This window comes from Mycteria americana, chromosome 4 (genome assembly GCF_035582795.1).
Source record: "Mycteria americana isolate JAX WOST 10 ecotype Jacksonville Zoo and Gardens chromosome 4, USCA_MyAme_1.0, whole genome shotgun sequence".
In the NCBI taxonomy this organism is placed as follows: Eukaryota; Metazoa; Chordata; class Aves; order Ciconiiformes; family Ciconiidae; genus Mycteria; species Mycteria americana.
The window spans coordinates 82788852-82806870 of NC_134368.1; the positions used below are offsets into that span (position 1 = coordinate 82788852).

The 18019-nt window shown below is 39.2% G+C and overlaps 1 protein-coding gene across 1 annotated transcript; it reads left to right on the forward strand.

The window, feature by feature from the left end:
• Nucleotides 1-3248: 3248 nt before the first annotated feature.
• Nucleotides 3249-16677, forward strand: MFSD8 (major facilitator superfamily domain containing 8). Its single transcript, XM_075501100.1, has 12 exons — nt 3249-3583; nt 5221-5306; nt 6348-6391; nt 7608-7848; nt 8166-8279; nt 10234-10378; nt 11012-11070; nt 12170-12278; nt 13407-13541; nt 13922-14025; nt 14123-14382; nt 15147-16677. The coding sequence occupies exons 1-12, from the start codon at nt 3492-3494 to the stop codon at nt 15360-15362; spliced, it is 1605 nt and encodes a 534-aa protein (XP_075357215.1). The 5' UTR covers nt 3249-3491; the 3' UTR covers nt 15363-16677.
• Nucleotides 16678-18019: the final 1342 nt, after the last annotated feature.

Genomic DNA, 18019 nt, shown 5'->3' on the forward strand with positions numbered 1-18019 from the left:
TCTGAACATAACAAGTTAAAATTGTGGTCAGATTAATAAATACATTCCTCTACACTTCTAAAAAGATTTGTGTTATATACACTCATTCCTCAATACACTGAGAAAAATACCACATAAATACCAAGCATTACATTAACTTCTGACCTGGTAGAAACTAGCAACTGCAGACACAAAGTAAAACTGCACTGCCTAACTAAGGATGCAAAGCCACAGGCATGAAAGATGGAAACGAAAAAATACCCACAAAGTCAAATTTCAGTTATTCAAACAGGTGAAGCAAGCGAGGGGGAATAATTCAGAAACAGCAGAACTGCAAATACTACAAAATTGGGTGGGAAGAAGATGAAACAAGACCACAACAGGGGCACTTGACACTTAAGAGTAAGTTACTATCAAAATAGAAGTTATAGACAACTTAAGGTACTTGAATATTAGAACAAGCATCCTAGAAAGCCACAATGGTTCTATGGTCAGTCATTACAGGGCAGAAATACATACCTAAAAATCACTAGAAAGTCAAAGTAGGCACCATCTATTTTAACACTGTAGAAAGTGTTAGTTCCTACTGCACCAGTCCCAAACAGCTGACTGTGTAATCTTATTATTCTGATCCATATCTGCTTGGTCTAATAGAAACACCACCTCAATACAGTCCTTTTTCCTTGCCCACTCTGGAGATATCCATTGACCTCATGTGCTGTTGGGGTGTCAGATGGGAAACGTTTGCTGGCCTCTGCAAGGTCCCTCCTCTGCTTTTTGGAGCAGGGGAACAGCTTGGTATTTTCCTGGTGCTAGAAGAGAACTGGGTGGTGGAGACAGGGGAAGCAATATAGAGTGGGCCCTCTATGGGGCTAGGAAGACAGTTCAGAGTACACACAAGAGCAAATCTATGCTGTCAAAAACATACTAAAACTAGATTTGCAGGTACACTGCTTACCAGTAACTGTGAAAAGAAGTTTTAATGAATGTTTTGATGCTTAACAAAGCAGCCTTGCATGTTTTGTTTGGTTGTTTGTTGTTTGGGGTTTTTTAAATCCTCTCCAAAATAAAAGCCAAATAAGAGAGAAAACAGGAAGATGTTGATTTTGCTGAGAGTTTGAAGGCTGGCCTCATGAGCGCTCTCTGTTGCGCCAAGGGAATGCCAAAACAAGTTTCTAGACAAGTACATTATATTTAAATGCAACATTGATTGAGGTGAAAGGGTTGTCTCATCCTGTCTTCTATTTCATTGATTGAATAAAGACTCTAAAGTAATTCAGGATATTTCAATTAATCAGATTCAAGATTAAACCACTACTGGAAAGAGTACAGGAAACACTGAACCAAAAAAATATTTAAGTATGTTGTATAGAACTTCTCAGAAATATCACTGAGATAAAATAGGGGTCATTCCATTTTGTTTATCTTAGTAACAAAGGGTAGGACACGCTTCAGTCATTGCCCATCAATGTCTACATGGAAAGACAATTACCAATACTTTTGCTGTCAGAAAAGGCAATCCAACTGTTGGAGGCTGAAGTTTTACAACTTCACAGTAGAAGTAAAGAGTGTATTTTAGCAGTGAGAGTTTCAACTTGAGAAAAGAATCACAGCAGCTTGTTTTGGAACATGACTGGATTTCCACCACTTGGTACCATACACATCACATCATGATCCCTTTGTAAGACACGTCAGCTGGAAGCAGTGACCTGATAAAGATGCTGCATAGTAACCCAAGAAACAGTACTTGTGTTATGAATATTCAATGAGTATATTGCTAACACGGTAAGCTTTACATAATTGTAAGTTGTGAATAGAAATTGTAACAAATACAAAGGCACATTAAAAAGTGATCCACTAAAAAAACCCCTACATTCTAAAATAGTATGTTGCAGAGACGACAACAAGGAAACTTAGGGATAAATTATAACTAGGCTCTTGCTGTAGGAAGAGTGTTTTTCTTTGCTTCCAGAACCCTCATACTACATATTAACTATAGATTTTTGGTGTGTACACTTATTTCATAGAAACAGACACAAAAATTCATTCAAAATCCAACACATAAAAGGTCAGCTATTCCTTTTTATCCAGTGCATGCAGCTTTAGCTACCAAAAAAAACACCACTGGAAAGTACATAAAGACTTTATCAAAGGCCCAGACTACTGCTTCTATACATGAATATGAAACAGCTCCCACCAAGAAGTCAACCTGAAAAAGCCAAGAAGGTATATCTATTTTAGAAGGCTGAGTCCTTAACTTCCCTGCCCTATTACTTTTTTTAAAAATCTCTCTTCCAACTAATGTCAGGTCATGCTTTTTTTTTTTCTTTTCCCCCCAACAGAAGAAAGACTGCTTAAAAAACCCAAAAATCACAACGAAGTCACGGCGACAAGTCAGAAACAAGCCCCACAACCATTTCACACGATGGGATACAGCTGAGCCTGCAGATAAACAAAGCGGCCTAAGCCAGAAGCGTTACACCGACCGCCGCGCAGCTCCCTGCCGCTGCCTACCTGCCTTTCCTCCACTCGCTCTGCATTTCGTTATCAGCGGATGGGAGCCTAACCCGAACATTTACCGGTCCGAAGTACAGGGCTCAACAGACGGTGCCCTGCCCACCCGAGGCTGCAGGTGGCCCCCGCAATCTCACCGGCGGCTTGCGGAAAGCCCCTCAGGCCGCCGAGCCCTCGGCCCGCCCCGAGCGGGACCAGGCACTCCCCTGAGCGGCCGCGGGAAGGGGCGGGGGGAGGTGGGAGGCGCCCAACGGCCCGTTAACGCCCCGAGGCGCGGCGGGGACCCGGACGCCCGCGCCCCCTCAGCCCCCAGCGGCCCACCGGACATCGAGTCCGTCTCCCAGCGCCAGGACAGGGGCCGGTAGCCCGCCGCGGGGCGAGACCGCCTCAGCCGGCGGCGGGGACGTGCCCGCAGCACTGTCCAGGGCTGGCCACAGCCGGGAGAGAAAAGCCCCAGCGGGGCACAGCTCCTCCTCGCCCTCAGCTGAGAGCCGCACGGAGACCAACCGTCGTTCCCCAGGCTGACTGACTGGCGGGCGGCCCCTCCTTCCCTTCCCTTCCCTTCCCTTCCCTCCCGTCCACCTCGCGAAGGTCACTCTCACCCGACGGCCCGGCGCTGCCGGCGCTGGGGCACCACATGGGCAGGTGGGGAGGAGGAGGAGGAGGGAGAAGGGCGGGGCGGGCGCCGGCCTCACCCGCAGGCGGGCACGCGCACGTATGCAGGCTCTCAGCGGAGACGGGCGGGAGGCCGCTGGCCCCGCCCCGTGCACGTGATCAGCGCTTCCCGCCCCGCCCGCCGTCTCTGGCGCGCGGCTGGCTGCGCGGCGGTTGACGGCGGCCGCGGCCCTCGCGCGCGGCCGGCAGCGCCCACCAGCGGCGGAGGCGCCAGGGCGGCGCGCGCGCCCTCTGGCGGCAGCGGCGGCGGGCGCGAAGGGCGGCCGGGAGGAGCCGGGGGTGGATCCCGGCACTACGGGGCTCGGAAGCGGCCGCGGCTGGGTATGGCGGCCGCGGTCTCCAGTCCGGAGGGGGCAGCTGAGGGGCAGGAGCCTTTGCTGAGTCCCGGAGAGGCGGAGGAGGAGGAGGAGAGCAGGTAGGGGCTTGTTCCTTCCCGCGCCCCTCCTTCCTGAGGCGGCGAGGCGACTCCGTGTGCCGCGGGCGGAGGGGAGCTGCGCCAACAGGCGCCTCCCGTCCCTCCCTGCTCCGGGGGGTTGAGGCGACACCCCCACGAGTCACTAGAGAAACCACCCGTGGGTGACGAGTCCGTCTCCCCCCTCCGTGGGTGCTTTACCCCGCAAGGAAAGCCCAAGCTTGAGGGAAGCTGCCCGCCTCGGGAGCCGGCCGGGGGGACACAGACCGAGCCGCCTTCCCCAAGCGCTCTGGTAGCCTGGATTTGCGCCCTCCCGGGGTCTCGGACCGGCGGCGGCTCTTCAGCCTGCCCCGGCCTCGGGAGCGGCGTGCGGCAGGGGCCGCTGCCCCGGCGGGGGCTGGTTCCTTCTGTAAAAAAACAAACGCACTCGCTTGGGAAGTTCCTAAAAAGCATAAAAATCGGTTATCGTAGTGCTGAAGTCTAGGTATTTAGTAGCACTCTTCTTGTGTGGGCAGCAGTTGATCACTTGTTTTTTTCCTTCTGTCAGGAAAACAACAGTATCTTGAATATGTAGGGATGGCTGCCGTCTTTGCTGAAGTGTTCTCACGCTTGAAGCATACCGCTTGATTTAACTAAAATCTTGAAAGTAACCAAACATAGCATATGCATAGCATATACAAGAGTTTGACTGACTTATGTGTGATGGGCAATAAGATTACAAAGTACATTTAGAAACATTGCTTATGTGGTTAAAATGTAATTGAACCAAGACACTTCACAGGTGTAAACATTTCTGAGGAAATAAATGTACAAATCATGCTGTGGAATAGCTGTATTAGCTTTAAAATTGCACATATGCCTAAGTCTATGTATGACCTATGTAAATAATGTTTATAAACTATGTTCAGGCACATATAACATAGGTGTGCATCTTTTGGACAGAGATTATTTTGCTTAGAATACTTCAAAACCAAAAGAATTGAAGAACCCTGAAATGTTCTCGCTTCTGAAAAAGCACGTCTCAGAAGGTGCTTGTGAATTTTAGAAAAATAACTTACTGCTCAAAAAATTTGTAACTTCTATTTTAATTTTTTTTTGAGCCCTTACAATCTTCAGCAATATATCTTTTACACACATCTTTTACATTGTATAGTTATTTTCTCATGGTAAGAATAGACTGGCCATACCTTTTAGCCTAATCAATAGTTGTTCAGGTTTGGGGGTTTTTTGCTTTAAAGTCACAGTTCTGAGAAGATGTCTATGGTTTTACGGTTTAATATGCATTTCATAAAGCCTTTACATGATATCTGTGATGCACCAAAGTGTCTATACAAAGAGATTGCAGAATTGAAGACTTCTCTACGTAAAGATTTCTTTGTGTAACATTTGAATGCAATGGTACGTGATAGCATTTCTATTAGTTTTTTGATTTGTCGGTGTAGTATTTTTCAGTGAAAAATTAGGTTGCTTCTAAAATAAATTCTTTGTATTCTCTGCTGTGTGGAAGTCCATTCCTGCATAACGATTTACACGATTATATTGAGAGGTTTGCAAAAAAACGTTTTCAACGTCCTGTGGGAACAGCTAGAAGAGAATCTGATAATGATTTCTTTCTGTCTTGACTTTTGGTTCAAAAACAGGAATGTTGTGGAAACACAAGAGCATTATAAGAGCAGGTGGCGATCCATCTGGATTATGTATCTTACTATGTTTCTCAGCAGTGTAGGTGAGTAAACACAGGTGGATTTCAATGTTATTTGCTTAATGAATATATTTGGGGTTGAAAATTACAGGGTTTTCTAGATTTCAACTACGTAGCTCCTTTAATGCTACTGTTCTTTTATAACCTCAAAAAGGTGCATTCTCTGATTCTTCAAAAAAGATATGACTAGCAAATCAAACAAAGTTACATTTAATAAGATAAATAATACTCTGTTTTGAGACTAAATGACATATTACTTAAATCTTTGTTTTATGGCTTTGTAATAGTTCGGGGTAAAACGTAGTGGCAGAGTAAGGTTATAGCTGAGAACCAAACAAAACAAAGGTCACATTTTTGTCATCCAAAGTGAAACTTCTGGGGAATGAAAATAGAAATAATGCCGAGTTCTTAACAGGTGAGATCTTTGTGGGAATATATGTTATCTATTTCAAAATGTGTATGAGAGCTTGTTTTCTCCTACAGGATTTTGCATCTTCACTGCAGAACAAATTGCTGTTTCATTCCTAAATAACTGCCGCTGGAAACAAGACTTCTGTTGACTTTTGGCTTCTGGTGATTTCCCGTGGGCCTAGAAATGATTTTGAAAACCATAGGATTCTTCAGTGATTTTTTTTTTAATTTGATGAATTAAAATTTCTTTGATAAATGAATACAAATATGTCGATACCTCAAGAAATTCTTTTTACTCTGAGGACCTTGTTGTCTTTCCATTGGGAGGAAAAATCCCATTGCAGTCTGCTTGGTGCATCAGTATTCTCTTCATAGGAGTTTTTTTGTTTGCTGTATACCTGTTATCCCACAAGGATAACATGCGCACCTGTAAAATGCGCTTTTAAAAATAGTTCCTCCTGTTAGGAGGAATTATCACTCCTTAAAACAAGCACATAATACACAGCTTTTTCAGGTGACAGACTTATGCACAGTTTTAGACTGTAATACACTTAGGAGCAGAAGAATGAACCTGTAATAACTGTTTCAGTAAAGCGAATTACTGATAAACATGGCAAATAAAGTAACTTCAGCTATGTTTTTACTGCATTGCAGGTTTCTCAATTGTAGTTATGTCTGTGTGGCCATATCTCCAAAAGGTTTGTAAATATGTTTTGGTTTTTTTTTTTTATTATAAGATACAATATAATATACTTATATAATAAGAACAGAAAACTGCTCAGAAAGTATGTAGTACAAAACTTGGCATTTTATTTAGGAAAAGAAACAGTAAAGGGAAGTGTGTGGTTATAATTGACTTTTATTTTGCCATCCACTTAGGTAGCTTTCATTATTTCATGTAAAATCTGTCAGTTGATTTCCTGAATTGATAAAAGTACATCATAATCCAGAAATGTTTGGTTTTCCAGTATAATTTCACTGTTTTCTTGGACAGTGAATCAATAAAAATCTCTTTACCTGAATGCATTTGTAGTGTTAAAACGTAATACACAAGGCTTGTCAGCATTTTGGGAAAAAAAAAAAAAAAAGAAGGAAGCTGAAGGTAGAAGTTGCTCTGTAAATGTCAGATTGCTGCACGTAGATCCTCTTGATATTCTTAACAGGGAATTGCCTGTGTTCCTGGATAGTGGTTTTTTAGTTTGTTTGGGTTTTTTTACCTCTTTGTTGCATTCTTGTTAAAAGTGGCATAAAAGGTCTCTAAAACTTTAATTCAATCTGTGCTAGGATTTTACTGCTCCTGGAATTGTAGAGGCAGTTTCAAATGCAAATTTGGAAGAACATATCCCAGGCAGGGTCCTAGAGGTATTGTTAAAATTGAGGCTTGTGCTGAATTCTTGGAGAAGAAAAGAAAATGCATCATCAGCCTTGTAAATCAGGACAGACTGAGGCATGTGTAGAGAAGACTTAAGTGACTCCTTGCTCCTGGCATGTAGACTGTCTACCGTACTGCTTAAGTTATGTCTATAGCCTGTAACATCAGCAGTGCTGCATGAAAACTATTTAAGTTTGCTGTGAGCCATTTCCAGTCTCAGAAGCAAAGCACTTTTTATTGGTTTGGTGCATTGCTGGAGACAGTTAGCCACGTTTTATTGCCCCAGACAAAGTAGTATGTGAAAACAGCCGCTTCTGAGACCCAGAATGGTGTATTTGTATTAAACACCACACAATGCCATGCAGACACACTAACTTGGTTAGCGATAGCTTAGGCTTGACACTGCATTGCGTAGTGCTATAGACCATCAGAATGACAGTGCAGAGTCTTAGGTATTTCAGGTCCTGATTTAAAAATGTTTTTGTTGATATTATAAAAACGATAATACTTTACCGATAGAATTACTTAATTTGTTTCTGCAGATTGATCCAACAGCCGATGCGAGTTTCTTGGGCTGGATTATAGCTTCATATAGCGTTGGCCAAATGGTTGCCTCTCCCCTGTTCGGCTTGTGGTCCAATTACAGGCCAAGGAGAGAACCTCTCGTTATTTCAACTGCTATTTCAGTAGCTGCTAATTGTCTTTATGCCTACGTCCATGTACCTCATTCACACAACAAATACTACATGCTGACTGCACGTGCTCTTGTGGGATTTGGAGCAGGTAACCACAGCAGAATTTACATTTCTGAAAATTATTAAAGTCTATGTCTTGTGTAAGATAGCTAACATGATATTTTAGTACCAGATTTACCATTATGTGAATGATAAATTATTACTTAACAAAGCAAAGAGTCGGCCAATACTAGTTTATAATAAAATTGTGTAATTGTGCAGTTGTGTATAAATACTAGAGGGAGTGCTGGGTTTTATTTTCTTGCAAAATAAGAAAAAAAAAAAAACGAAAATAAATGTAACTGGATAATTTAAGAATATAACTTAGTATTTACATGAACACTTTCTTGGGCTTGTTTTTTTAAGGAAACGTGGCTGTAGTTCGATCGTATATTGCGGGTGCCACTTCTCTTACAGAAAGAACGAGTGCCATGGCCAATACCAGTGCTTGCCAAGCAGTTGGCTTCATATTAGGACCAGGTAAAGCATATCTTCTTTCCTCACTTCTGTAATACTTTGTAGGATGAGATTGGGCATTGGAAGTAGGAATCCTCAGCAGCTGTATGTTGGGGATTTTAAGGCACAGTTTGTCAGTGGTATCAAAATTGAATAAATGGGATCCACTCATATATACTTGTGTATGCCAATATAAATGAAATAGTCTAGTCCAAAGAAATTCTAATTGCAGTTTAAAACTATCTGGTTTGGATTGCTGGCTGCAGGAAAAACAAATTCCAAGATGCTCTCTTGTACCAGTACCCAGTAAATAGTCTATGAGCAATTGCACTTTTTTCATGGAGAAAGGAATTTAACATTACTGTAGTCGGGCAAACATTTCCACCTTTCTGAAATGACTGAAAATTTCACCTTGCCTCACATGTTGTAGGAAACATCATCCAGCAGATCTCTCTGATCTTCTAGCGATGATCACAAAATCTTCATATTGGCAAAAATTTTAAGACATAGCACAGGCATTATAGAGAGCTAAGGGAAAAAAGAGCTCAAGGGGTGTTTGCTAGATCAGGCGTAATTGTGGCTCCTGAGATACTCTGTCTGCTTCATGGGAGAAATGCGTCAGACTTGCCCTGTGTTGTAAAGAGAGACCAGCAATTTTGTCCTAAACAGCCTCTACTGATTACTTGTCTTCTATAGCTGGAGGTTAAGATTATCCGATTAGTAGAGCTGAAGTGCTCTGTGTATGGCAATAGAATGAGGTGAATTTTTAGGGCTGGAAGTTTTTTCTCCAGTTGATTATTACTAGTGCTGTTTGATAGAGCATTAAAGGGACTACAGCAACAAAAAACCTGCATTCTTTGTGTGATTTGCCTAGAGTATAAGTTTAGGTAATTCCCTTTGCTAATTTGATAGGGACTTTCAGTCTGTTTCCTAACAGTAGTAAGCAAATGACCTGATCTTACAATCTTTTGCTCTGCACCAATTTAAATTTTAATTAAAAAACCCTCCACAACTACTTTTCTCTCTAGCTTGCCCTTAGCAGGAGGGATAGTCCAGTCCCAGGATCAAGGTTTTCCATGTAGGAGGAAGAGGAAAAAGAGTAAATCAGCTGTCTGCACATGGCCAAGAAAATTAATCATTGGTACACTCAGAATTCAGTTCCAGTTCTTTAAGTGTCATACTGTTGTTTATACAGTGTATTTGTCTGTAACCAAGTAGTTTTCCAGCTAGTTGAGATCCTACTGGTATCCATCAGTTTGTTTAGAATAAGATTCTCAAAATGTAAAAGGTTTGACAGGTATAGTATTTAAATTTTACTTAGCAATTAGAACAACTTTGCTTATTCAGTTTTATATGTTTATTCTATATGTGTTTGTCTTGGTTTCAGCTGGGATACAGTTAATTTTCTTCCTAGTAGCTGGTACAGTGCTATGTTTTGGATTTAGTATGAGAATAATGTTGATAACACAGGGATGTTTTAGTTGTTGCTAAGTAGTGCTTACACTGGTCAAGGACTTTTCAGCTTCCTGTGGTCTGCCAGGTGCACAAGAAGCTGGGAGGGGGCACAGCCAGGACAGCTGACCTCAACTGGCCAAAGGGCTATTCCATACCATATGGCATCATGCTCAGTATAGAAACTGGGGGAGTTGGCTGGGGGGCAGCGATCGCTGCTCAGGGACTGGCTGGGAGTTGGTCTGCCGGTGGTGAGCAATTGCATTGTGCATCACTTACTTTGTATATTCTTTATTATTATCATCATCATCATCATATCTTCCTCTGCTGTCCTATTAAACTGTCTTTATCTCAACCCACCGGTTTTACTTTTTTTTCCTGATTCTTTCCTCCATCCCACCAGGGGGGGAGGGTGCGCGAGCTGCTGTGTGGTGCTTGGTTGCCAACTGGGGTTAAACCACGACAGTGTTCTAATATTTTCTTAATGATTCTCAAGATTTTCTTATTATGTTTTTATGTTTTTAAGTTTTTCAGACATGTTTTACGCTTATTGGAGAAGAAGGAATAACCTGGAAGTTACTTCATCTTCAGCTGAACATGTATACAGCACCGGTTTTATTTGGAGCTCTCTTAGGACTTATTAATATTATTCTCATCTTTGCCATATTCAGGTAATCAAGTTGAGAGAAATATTCTACCTTATTTTAGTGGGTGGCTTGTAACAAATAATATGCTGCTCAGAAGGAGGAGTAATAAGCCTGAAATCTGGAGTGCTAAAACTATAAACTGTTACTTATTTTTCAGGGTTTCTACCTTCTTTCATACATGTCTTTTTCATTATGCTCGTAAATTAATCATAGTGATGTTACAGCTAGAGCGTAAACTGATGAAAAAAGTTAGAGCTGTTAGATTATTAGCTTAGCCTTGGTATATTTTTAATGTTGATGGTTTCTGCCCGTGTTTTTTTCTCTAAAGAGAAATAAGGTTAGCTTGTCTGTAGGGTTCTCGCTGTCTGTGTCTTTCTTTTAAGAATCTCAAGGGGGGATTTTTATGCATTATCGCATTGGTGGCAGTGACAGGAGGGGAGAGATGCACACAAATATGTGATATTCTCCCACTAGAATATTTGCTTGAATATGGTGGTGTTCATTGCAGTCAAATGTAGACTACACAGATGATGTTTAAAGGAGCTGGGAATAATTAGAATATAAGATTATGCCATTTAGAATTATTTTAATAGAACCCTGACTCAATAGTAGATCAAATAAATATGTGTATTAATGAAAACAGTTCTGAATTTCTAGAGAGCATCGAGTGGATGACATGGGACGGCAATGCAAAAGTATCAATTTTGAAGAAGAAGGTACCCGTTTTCTTGAAAACTTATTCTGTGATTATAATTTTGAAGTACTTTCTTATTACATACAAGCATTTAGAAGTATTCTGAAGTCTGATGCATTGGGAGCTTGAAGTGGAAAATAGGCTACGTCTCTTTCTAACTGGTCCAGAAATCTCTTCATGTCCATGTTGTGTCCATATGTGTCCATAGTGCTGTCTGGTAGCAAAGAAGAAAAAAAAAATTATATGGATCCTTTCAGATTTTCAGCCTGGAACTGTCTCTTCCAAGAGACAGGATTAAGTGAATATGGACATAAAAAAATCTCCCTTAACTTCTACTGTGCAGTCATACTCTTTTGTTCTGTATCATGCTGAGTAATGTTGTTATTGCATATCAGCTTTCACTTACGGCATCTTATTAAAAGATGTATGTTGTATAAGTAAATTTGGTTGGTGAGACTAAAGTACAGTAATTACCACACACAATGCAACAGCTTCTGTTCAGTATATACCCTTTTTGTACGCAGTTCAATTTTTTAAAACATTGTGAGCATCCCTTTCACTTCAAGAATAAAAAGTATATGAAAGGTCATCTTAAACCTCTTTTAAAACCTATGGAAGTTACCAGTTTCAGTATTGTATTAGTTTTCTGTTTAAAAATGGAGCTGTATGTGCACACCACACATGGATGTTTTGTGTATGAAAATGCTATGCCCAAGTTAGAGGAACAAAGGCTCCATGGTAGTGCAGAGAATTCTACTGTGTACTTTTCACCTTGCAAGAGGAACAGAAAGTGTTTTGGTTTCCATTGTTAAGAAATTTAAAGAAGTTTCCTTATTTTGCTGTCACTCAGGACTTGTCAGTCCCAGCATTACGGTGGAAAAACAGATGGTACAACCAATTTGGAAATCATTTTCCCTCATTGTCAGAGGAATTGAAGTTTCAACAATTCCATTTTGATTTAAAAACATTATACTTAGATTGTCAAAATATAACTGCCTAGCCACCCACCAACCTGCATGTTAAATATTTAACAGGGTAAGGAAATCATTACTGTTTGTAATTTGTGGTGGTGTAAAAAAAGCTCAGTTTGCAGTCTAGATTATTCTTTTGTTTTGTTGCAGAAAGCAGTGTTCTGGATCAGGACACAGAAGGAACCATTGACCATGTTGCTGTGGTAGCAATCAATTTTCTTTTCTTTGTCATCTTGTTTGTGTTTGCTGTCTTTGAAACGTAAGTTTGTCTTTTTTATCTCAAAATACTTAGACATGTAATGTAGTTAGACTGGGTGTGCATGTAAAAGCTTTTCTGTTGCATTCATTTTCTTAACTGTACTCTTCATAAATAGAAGTCCAAAACCATATGCAATCAAATTGATGTATACTGATATAGAGTAATGAATTAAAGATCAGTAATAACTAAAAATATGTAGCATACAGTTTGTGGTATATGAAACGTTAATGTAAAAGCTTTTGAATGGATGCAAACCCATATCCCCAACTTTTTTTTTTTTTTTAAACACTTAAAAAGTAGCTTAACTTGGGCTACCTAAAACCTTCAGAGAAAACTGTCTTCGCTTGAGTACCTTGTTCTATACTTTTTATTTTAATTTTGTGTAATTTCTTAGTATGATTCTGATTAGCTCCAAAAGCTCCAGTGAAGCTCTTTTTTCAGTAATGATTAAAACAATTATTTGATGTAGTTAATGCAGTTGTATACTGAAATACACTATTTTACATGACTTTTTTTACCTAGAGGTATGTTATTCACTCCCAAATTTTCTGTCTGTAAGAAAATAAGTAAAACATAACAACATTACCTCAGACTGAAGTATACTTCATTTTTTAAATTTATAAAATACTTTGAGGATATAAGATTTATTTTTGTAAGTTTTTTGAGCTAAAAATGTAGCTAAAATTTCTTTTAACAGTATGTCTCTGTCTTACTTGCATTATTTTTAGAAAATTGAGTTTGTAGAGACTGGTTGGTTGCTAAAACTGAAACAGTATTAAGTGTTTATTATTTTTATACTGACGGGGCCTGATTTTTTTTTTCTCTCTAGTACTCTTGCTTTGCTTTAACTCTATCATCTTTTCATGAACTATCGGAAATAGATTAATGATGCATCAGAGTGTGGCTGGTGTAATACAGTTGTGACTTTTGTCCTGTGGATTTAGTTTTAATAAATGATGCATGACAGAATTAATTTATAACTAGCCTGTGTTTTCTGATATGATTGTCAGGAGGAAAGGCTTCTATACCACTGTGTTTGATGTTTGGGACAATATATACATATGGAAACGACTGTATAGAATAAGCTTTTTATTAATTAATTAATGTGCTTTTGTTCTGTCAATTTAGTATAGCTACTCCATTGACGATGGATATGTATTCCTGGACCAGGAAAGAAGCCGTTTTTTATAATGGAATAATCCTTGGTGTGGTTGGCATTGAATCAGTTATTGTTTTCATGGTGGTTAAAAAGCTATCTAAAAAGTAAGTTTTTGGAGTTTATTGGAATTTTGTTACTTTTGTTAGCCAATTGTGAAAAGCTTTATGGCAAGGCCAAATCTGCATTACTTAAATCTTATGTCTTAATGAATTTGGGTTTGCTGTGACAATGAAGTACTTCCAATTTTGACACAGCCGTGGTTGTGGTTGTTCTTTATTCTGTTAACATAACGCCTTTCCTTGTCTGTCCTTTACCCTTGAATCACAAGAAAAACAGGTTTTAAGTTACTGTGATTTTGCAGGTTTTTTTGCAGGTGTTTTGATCAGGTATCTTTTCCACAAACTAATGGGCTATGTCCTTAGCACCTTCATAAATTTTGCTTTAATTAAGTTATATATTTAATTGTAATTTCATTGTTCGATAGGACTGGTGAGCGTGCCATACTCCATGGAGGCTTACTGATTGTCTTGGTTGGATTCTTCATCTTACTGCCTTGGGGGAAAAAACTACCAAATATCCAGTGGCAAGGTATAATTCAAGTCATACTAAACTATCATCATAATGTTTTTTGAAAGCATTTTATTGTGTTTTTTTTCTTAATGGCACGCATAACTTATTTTTACAGAAATAAAGAATAACTCCATTCCCAGAACAACTTCCACTGAAATGTTCATGCCTTTCTGGAGTTTGCAAGCAATGCAGCTTCCATCCAACCACACAGTGGAACCCGTAGGCTGCCCTGTCACACAGTCCTGGTGCCTGAATACTCCTATGATCTATCTGGCCCAGTATATCAGCTCTGACATACTAATAGGATTGGGCTATCCAGTTTGTAATGTCATGTCCTACACTTTATACTCAAAAATTCTAGGACCAAAACCTCAGGTAAACATGATGCCTAAACAGTTTATTTCATTTGTTCTTCAGGACTTGCACCCTCTTTATTAGAATGAGGGATCTAGCTAAAATTCCTTTTGTCATTAGCCAAATAATAGTACATTTCAACGGGGGCAGAAGCTTCCAGGAACTCTAATCTTTTTTAAAATCCAGGGCAAGTCCCTAGAAGAATTAGAAAGCAATGCTTGTACTACAATTTATGGCAAATCTTAACAGCCTGAAAATTTCAGGACAACTAAGCCCAAAGCTTGTGACTTTCACGACTGTTCTGAAAGAGTAATTTTTGTAATAACCAATTATATATTTGGAATATCAGTACGGAATAATGTTCCTCTTACCAAGTATGTTATATAAAGACTACAAATGCTATGATACCTCCAGTTTTTGACATTTTACAGTGGTGAAACACATAGCAAGCTGATATTACTGCTTAACAAAAAATTTTCTTCCTTTTTCACCACTTATCTCATTTTTTCCATGTTATATTTTGCTGTGAGAGACTAAATGCTTTGAGCCAGAATGCCTTTTTATGAGGAAAGCTATAGAGTATGTAGCTCAGTGGAGCCTTCGAATTAATGCTTACAGAAGCTGAGCAGTACTCTTGGAAAGAAAGTACTCAGTATCTTAACAAGTTAAGAAGGATAAGCAATTGCTTAAATGCTTCTAAATTTTCCAGTTAGGATAATTGGTGGGAATTATTGGCAAGCCAGACAATTCCTGTATCACTAACATAAGCTTTTGGTCTTCTGTAGGGTGTCTACATGGGATGGTTAACTGCCTCTGGAAGTGGAGCACGAATTCTTGGGCCTGTTTTTGTGAGCCAAATATACACTCACCTGGGACCACGCTGGGCATTTAGCTTAATCTGTGGAGTAGTTGTAGTCTCTCTCTTACTCTTGGAGATAGTATACAAGAGACTAATTGCATTTTCTGTCAGATATGGAAGGGTGCAAGAAGAGAATTGCTAAATGTGTATTTTAAAAAAAAAGTAAACCCAACCAGAAATACTGTAGTTTATTACTACTTTTTAATGAGGAGTACCTAACCACTGACCTTGTTGGCTGTATGCTAAGAACTGTAGGCCTGTACTTACGCATTGACAGAACACATAACTTGGTCATAGCCTAATATACGGTTACACCTGCTGCAACAGAGCTTCTGTATTCTGCTTTTCTACCAGCAGAGGAAGGGATGTGAACAAGTTAGATCAATACAATGGCGCATTTGAGGTGTGTACAGTTTAAATGATGCACCTGTGTACTGAATGCAGCTGTGAAGGTCACAGGTTATGTGCATCCTTTCCAGAAAGAAGTAAAAGAAATATTTATCTTGATTCTGTGAATCAGGATTAGTAACTCTTCTATAACTACAAGATTAGTTGAGCTGCATGCACTTTGTGTGGAAACATCACTACTTAAGTGAACCTTGTGATGTTCAGTTTGGTAGCTTGTAAGCACTGGTTAATACAAAATGCCTCACTTTGGAAAATGTTACGTATCGGTACATCTTCTCTGGGATTTCAAATTAAATGTGACAGAATTGTAGAGGAAGGTAGGTGCTTACTTCACAAGTAGTTTACGTGGGATTTGGGTATTTAAGTTGGTTCAGAGCCATTGAAAAGCACAGCCTCAGTGGCTGTTACTTGAACTACAGTGAACCATATGTGCAATTTTTCTTCCGTTTTGCTGAATGCCTTTTTGTAGCAAGAAAGATAACCTACACAGAGTTGAATTACGCACAGCTTTTCTTAACTTTACTGCAAGAAGGAAATCCTAAGCATGATAGTTTACACTTTCATTGTCATTTGTGAGAATGAATGTACTGTGCTGAGCAACCAGGGTTAATGTTAATTAAGTAAAAAGAAGGAAACTGGCTCTGCGGGTGTTGACTATTATTTGTAGACTTGTTTTTTCTGATAATATGGTACAAATGAGAAACAGGAATTTACAATGTTTGAATCATTCAGTGTTTATTTTAAAAAAGTGAAATAATTTTCCTTCATGATGGGGCCTAAACTCATCTGTATGGGTTTGTTTTATCTGTTTCAATACTACTGGGGAAAAAAAAATCTGGAGTAACTCCAGTATGAGAGTTGTAACTGCTGCTTCATGTGTCTAATATTTGATGCTTGCTGAATTTATCAAATGTAATTAAGTATTCCTATGTAATCAATTGTTCAAACACTAAGACTACTGAATTAAAAAATTATTTTGTCACTACTGACTGAAGGGAATACAGAAGTTTTATTCTTTCTCGGGCTTTCCTGCTGCAGAATCACAAAATGTTATGGGAAAGGACTTTGCTTTTATAACTATTTCTTTTATATGCTAATTCATAATAAATAGTACCAGAAATACTGTGTTTTGGTGGTGAAACCAGACTGCAAAATGAAGTGCTTATTTATAGCAACCAAAAGTTACTTCAGTCATGAGAAAGTGGTGTTACTTTAGACATGAGACATGCAAGAGTTTTTCAAAATGGCTACCATGGTTAGGATTTCATGTTCTCAAACTCAGTTTGTGCTGATAGTATATATGTTGTGGGGTCTTTATTACTGTTGTTCATCAGGCTAGTTAATTTCCAACTTAAGCATGAGAAAATGTTTGGGTACTTGGAGGGATTATTTTAGCTGTAACTTATTTAAAGGGTTAAAGATAAAACTAGATTCAAGTCTCTTCTGCAGTGAATACCTGTAGAATACAGAATATCCCTAAAAAGGGGTAGCTCATGCACATTAATGTTTACATAATGGTTAAAATAAGAAAGCACGGTTTGAAATTCTTTGGCCATGAGAGTTGTTTTTATTTTCCTAGGTCAGCTGTGGTTAAGCTATGGCTTGCTTGTTACAGATTATGATCCTCTCATTCTTACAAAACATGTTCTTGTATCCACAGGTAGGGCTTCTGTTTTTTTTCTTTTTATTCTGGTTTGCAATGTCATGTAACTGCACTTAAGTCACACAGTTTCTTACAAGCTAGCTGATTGTTCTTTTGCCTTTTTGCCTCTAAGCATTTACGCCTTTCTCCCCTCTGGTATCTACCTCTTAGGCTTTCTTCAACTATTTGTATGTTTAGCTTGCACATCAAACTAGATTATCTTTACTTCAGACATACAATCAGTGTGGCTGATAATGCAAGTTTTTAACATGCAGTGCTGACCCATGTCTTATCAAGGTTGACTTGGTACTTTAAAAGTCAGTTGATTTAAGATTAAAGTACTAAAACAAAATCTTTCTTCTAAGCTGTATTTACATGTATTCTTCTTCTAAGAAACATTTATGTTTGTTTCTACAGGTATATTCAAAAAACCTTAGTCTGCATAAGAGCTATGTGTACTACTTGGTTTTTCAAAGGCTTGTAATAGGTAAGTTACTTTACCATGTGGTCATTCCATCTGTTGATTAAGGTCCAACATGAGAAGGTACACTTCTCAACTGAAAGAGCAGTTAAAATTCTTCTTGGAAAATCATTTAAGGCTTTTTGGTTTTTTAAGTGCTACTTGTGTATCTTAAGTGCTACTATGTTCCTAGTGCCAAATCCTTTGTTTGCTAGTTACTTCCTTGATTTGGACATGACAAAATAATCGAAACTGTCTCTATTAGAAACTAGATGAATAATGAGAACTG

Coding starts and splice junctions, on each gene's coding strand:
- MFSD8 (XM_075501100.1), top strand. CDS start 3,492: ATGGCGGCCGCGGTCTCCAGTCCGGAGGGGGCAGCTGAGGGGCAGGAG. Junction 3,584..5,220: donor GAGGAGGAGGAGGAGAGCAG/GTAGGGGCTTGT, acceptor GTTCAAAAACAG/GAATGTTGTGGAAACACAAG. Junction 10,379..11,011: donor CTCATCTTTGCCATATTCAG/GTAATCAAGTTG, acceptor CTGAATTTCTAG/AGAGCATCGAGTGGATGACA.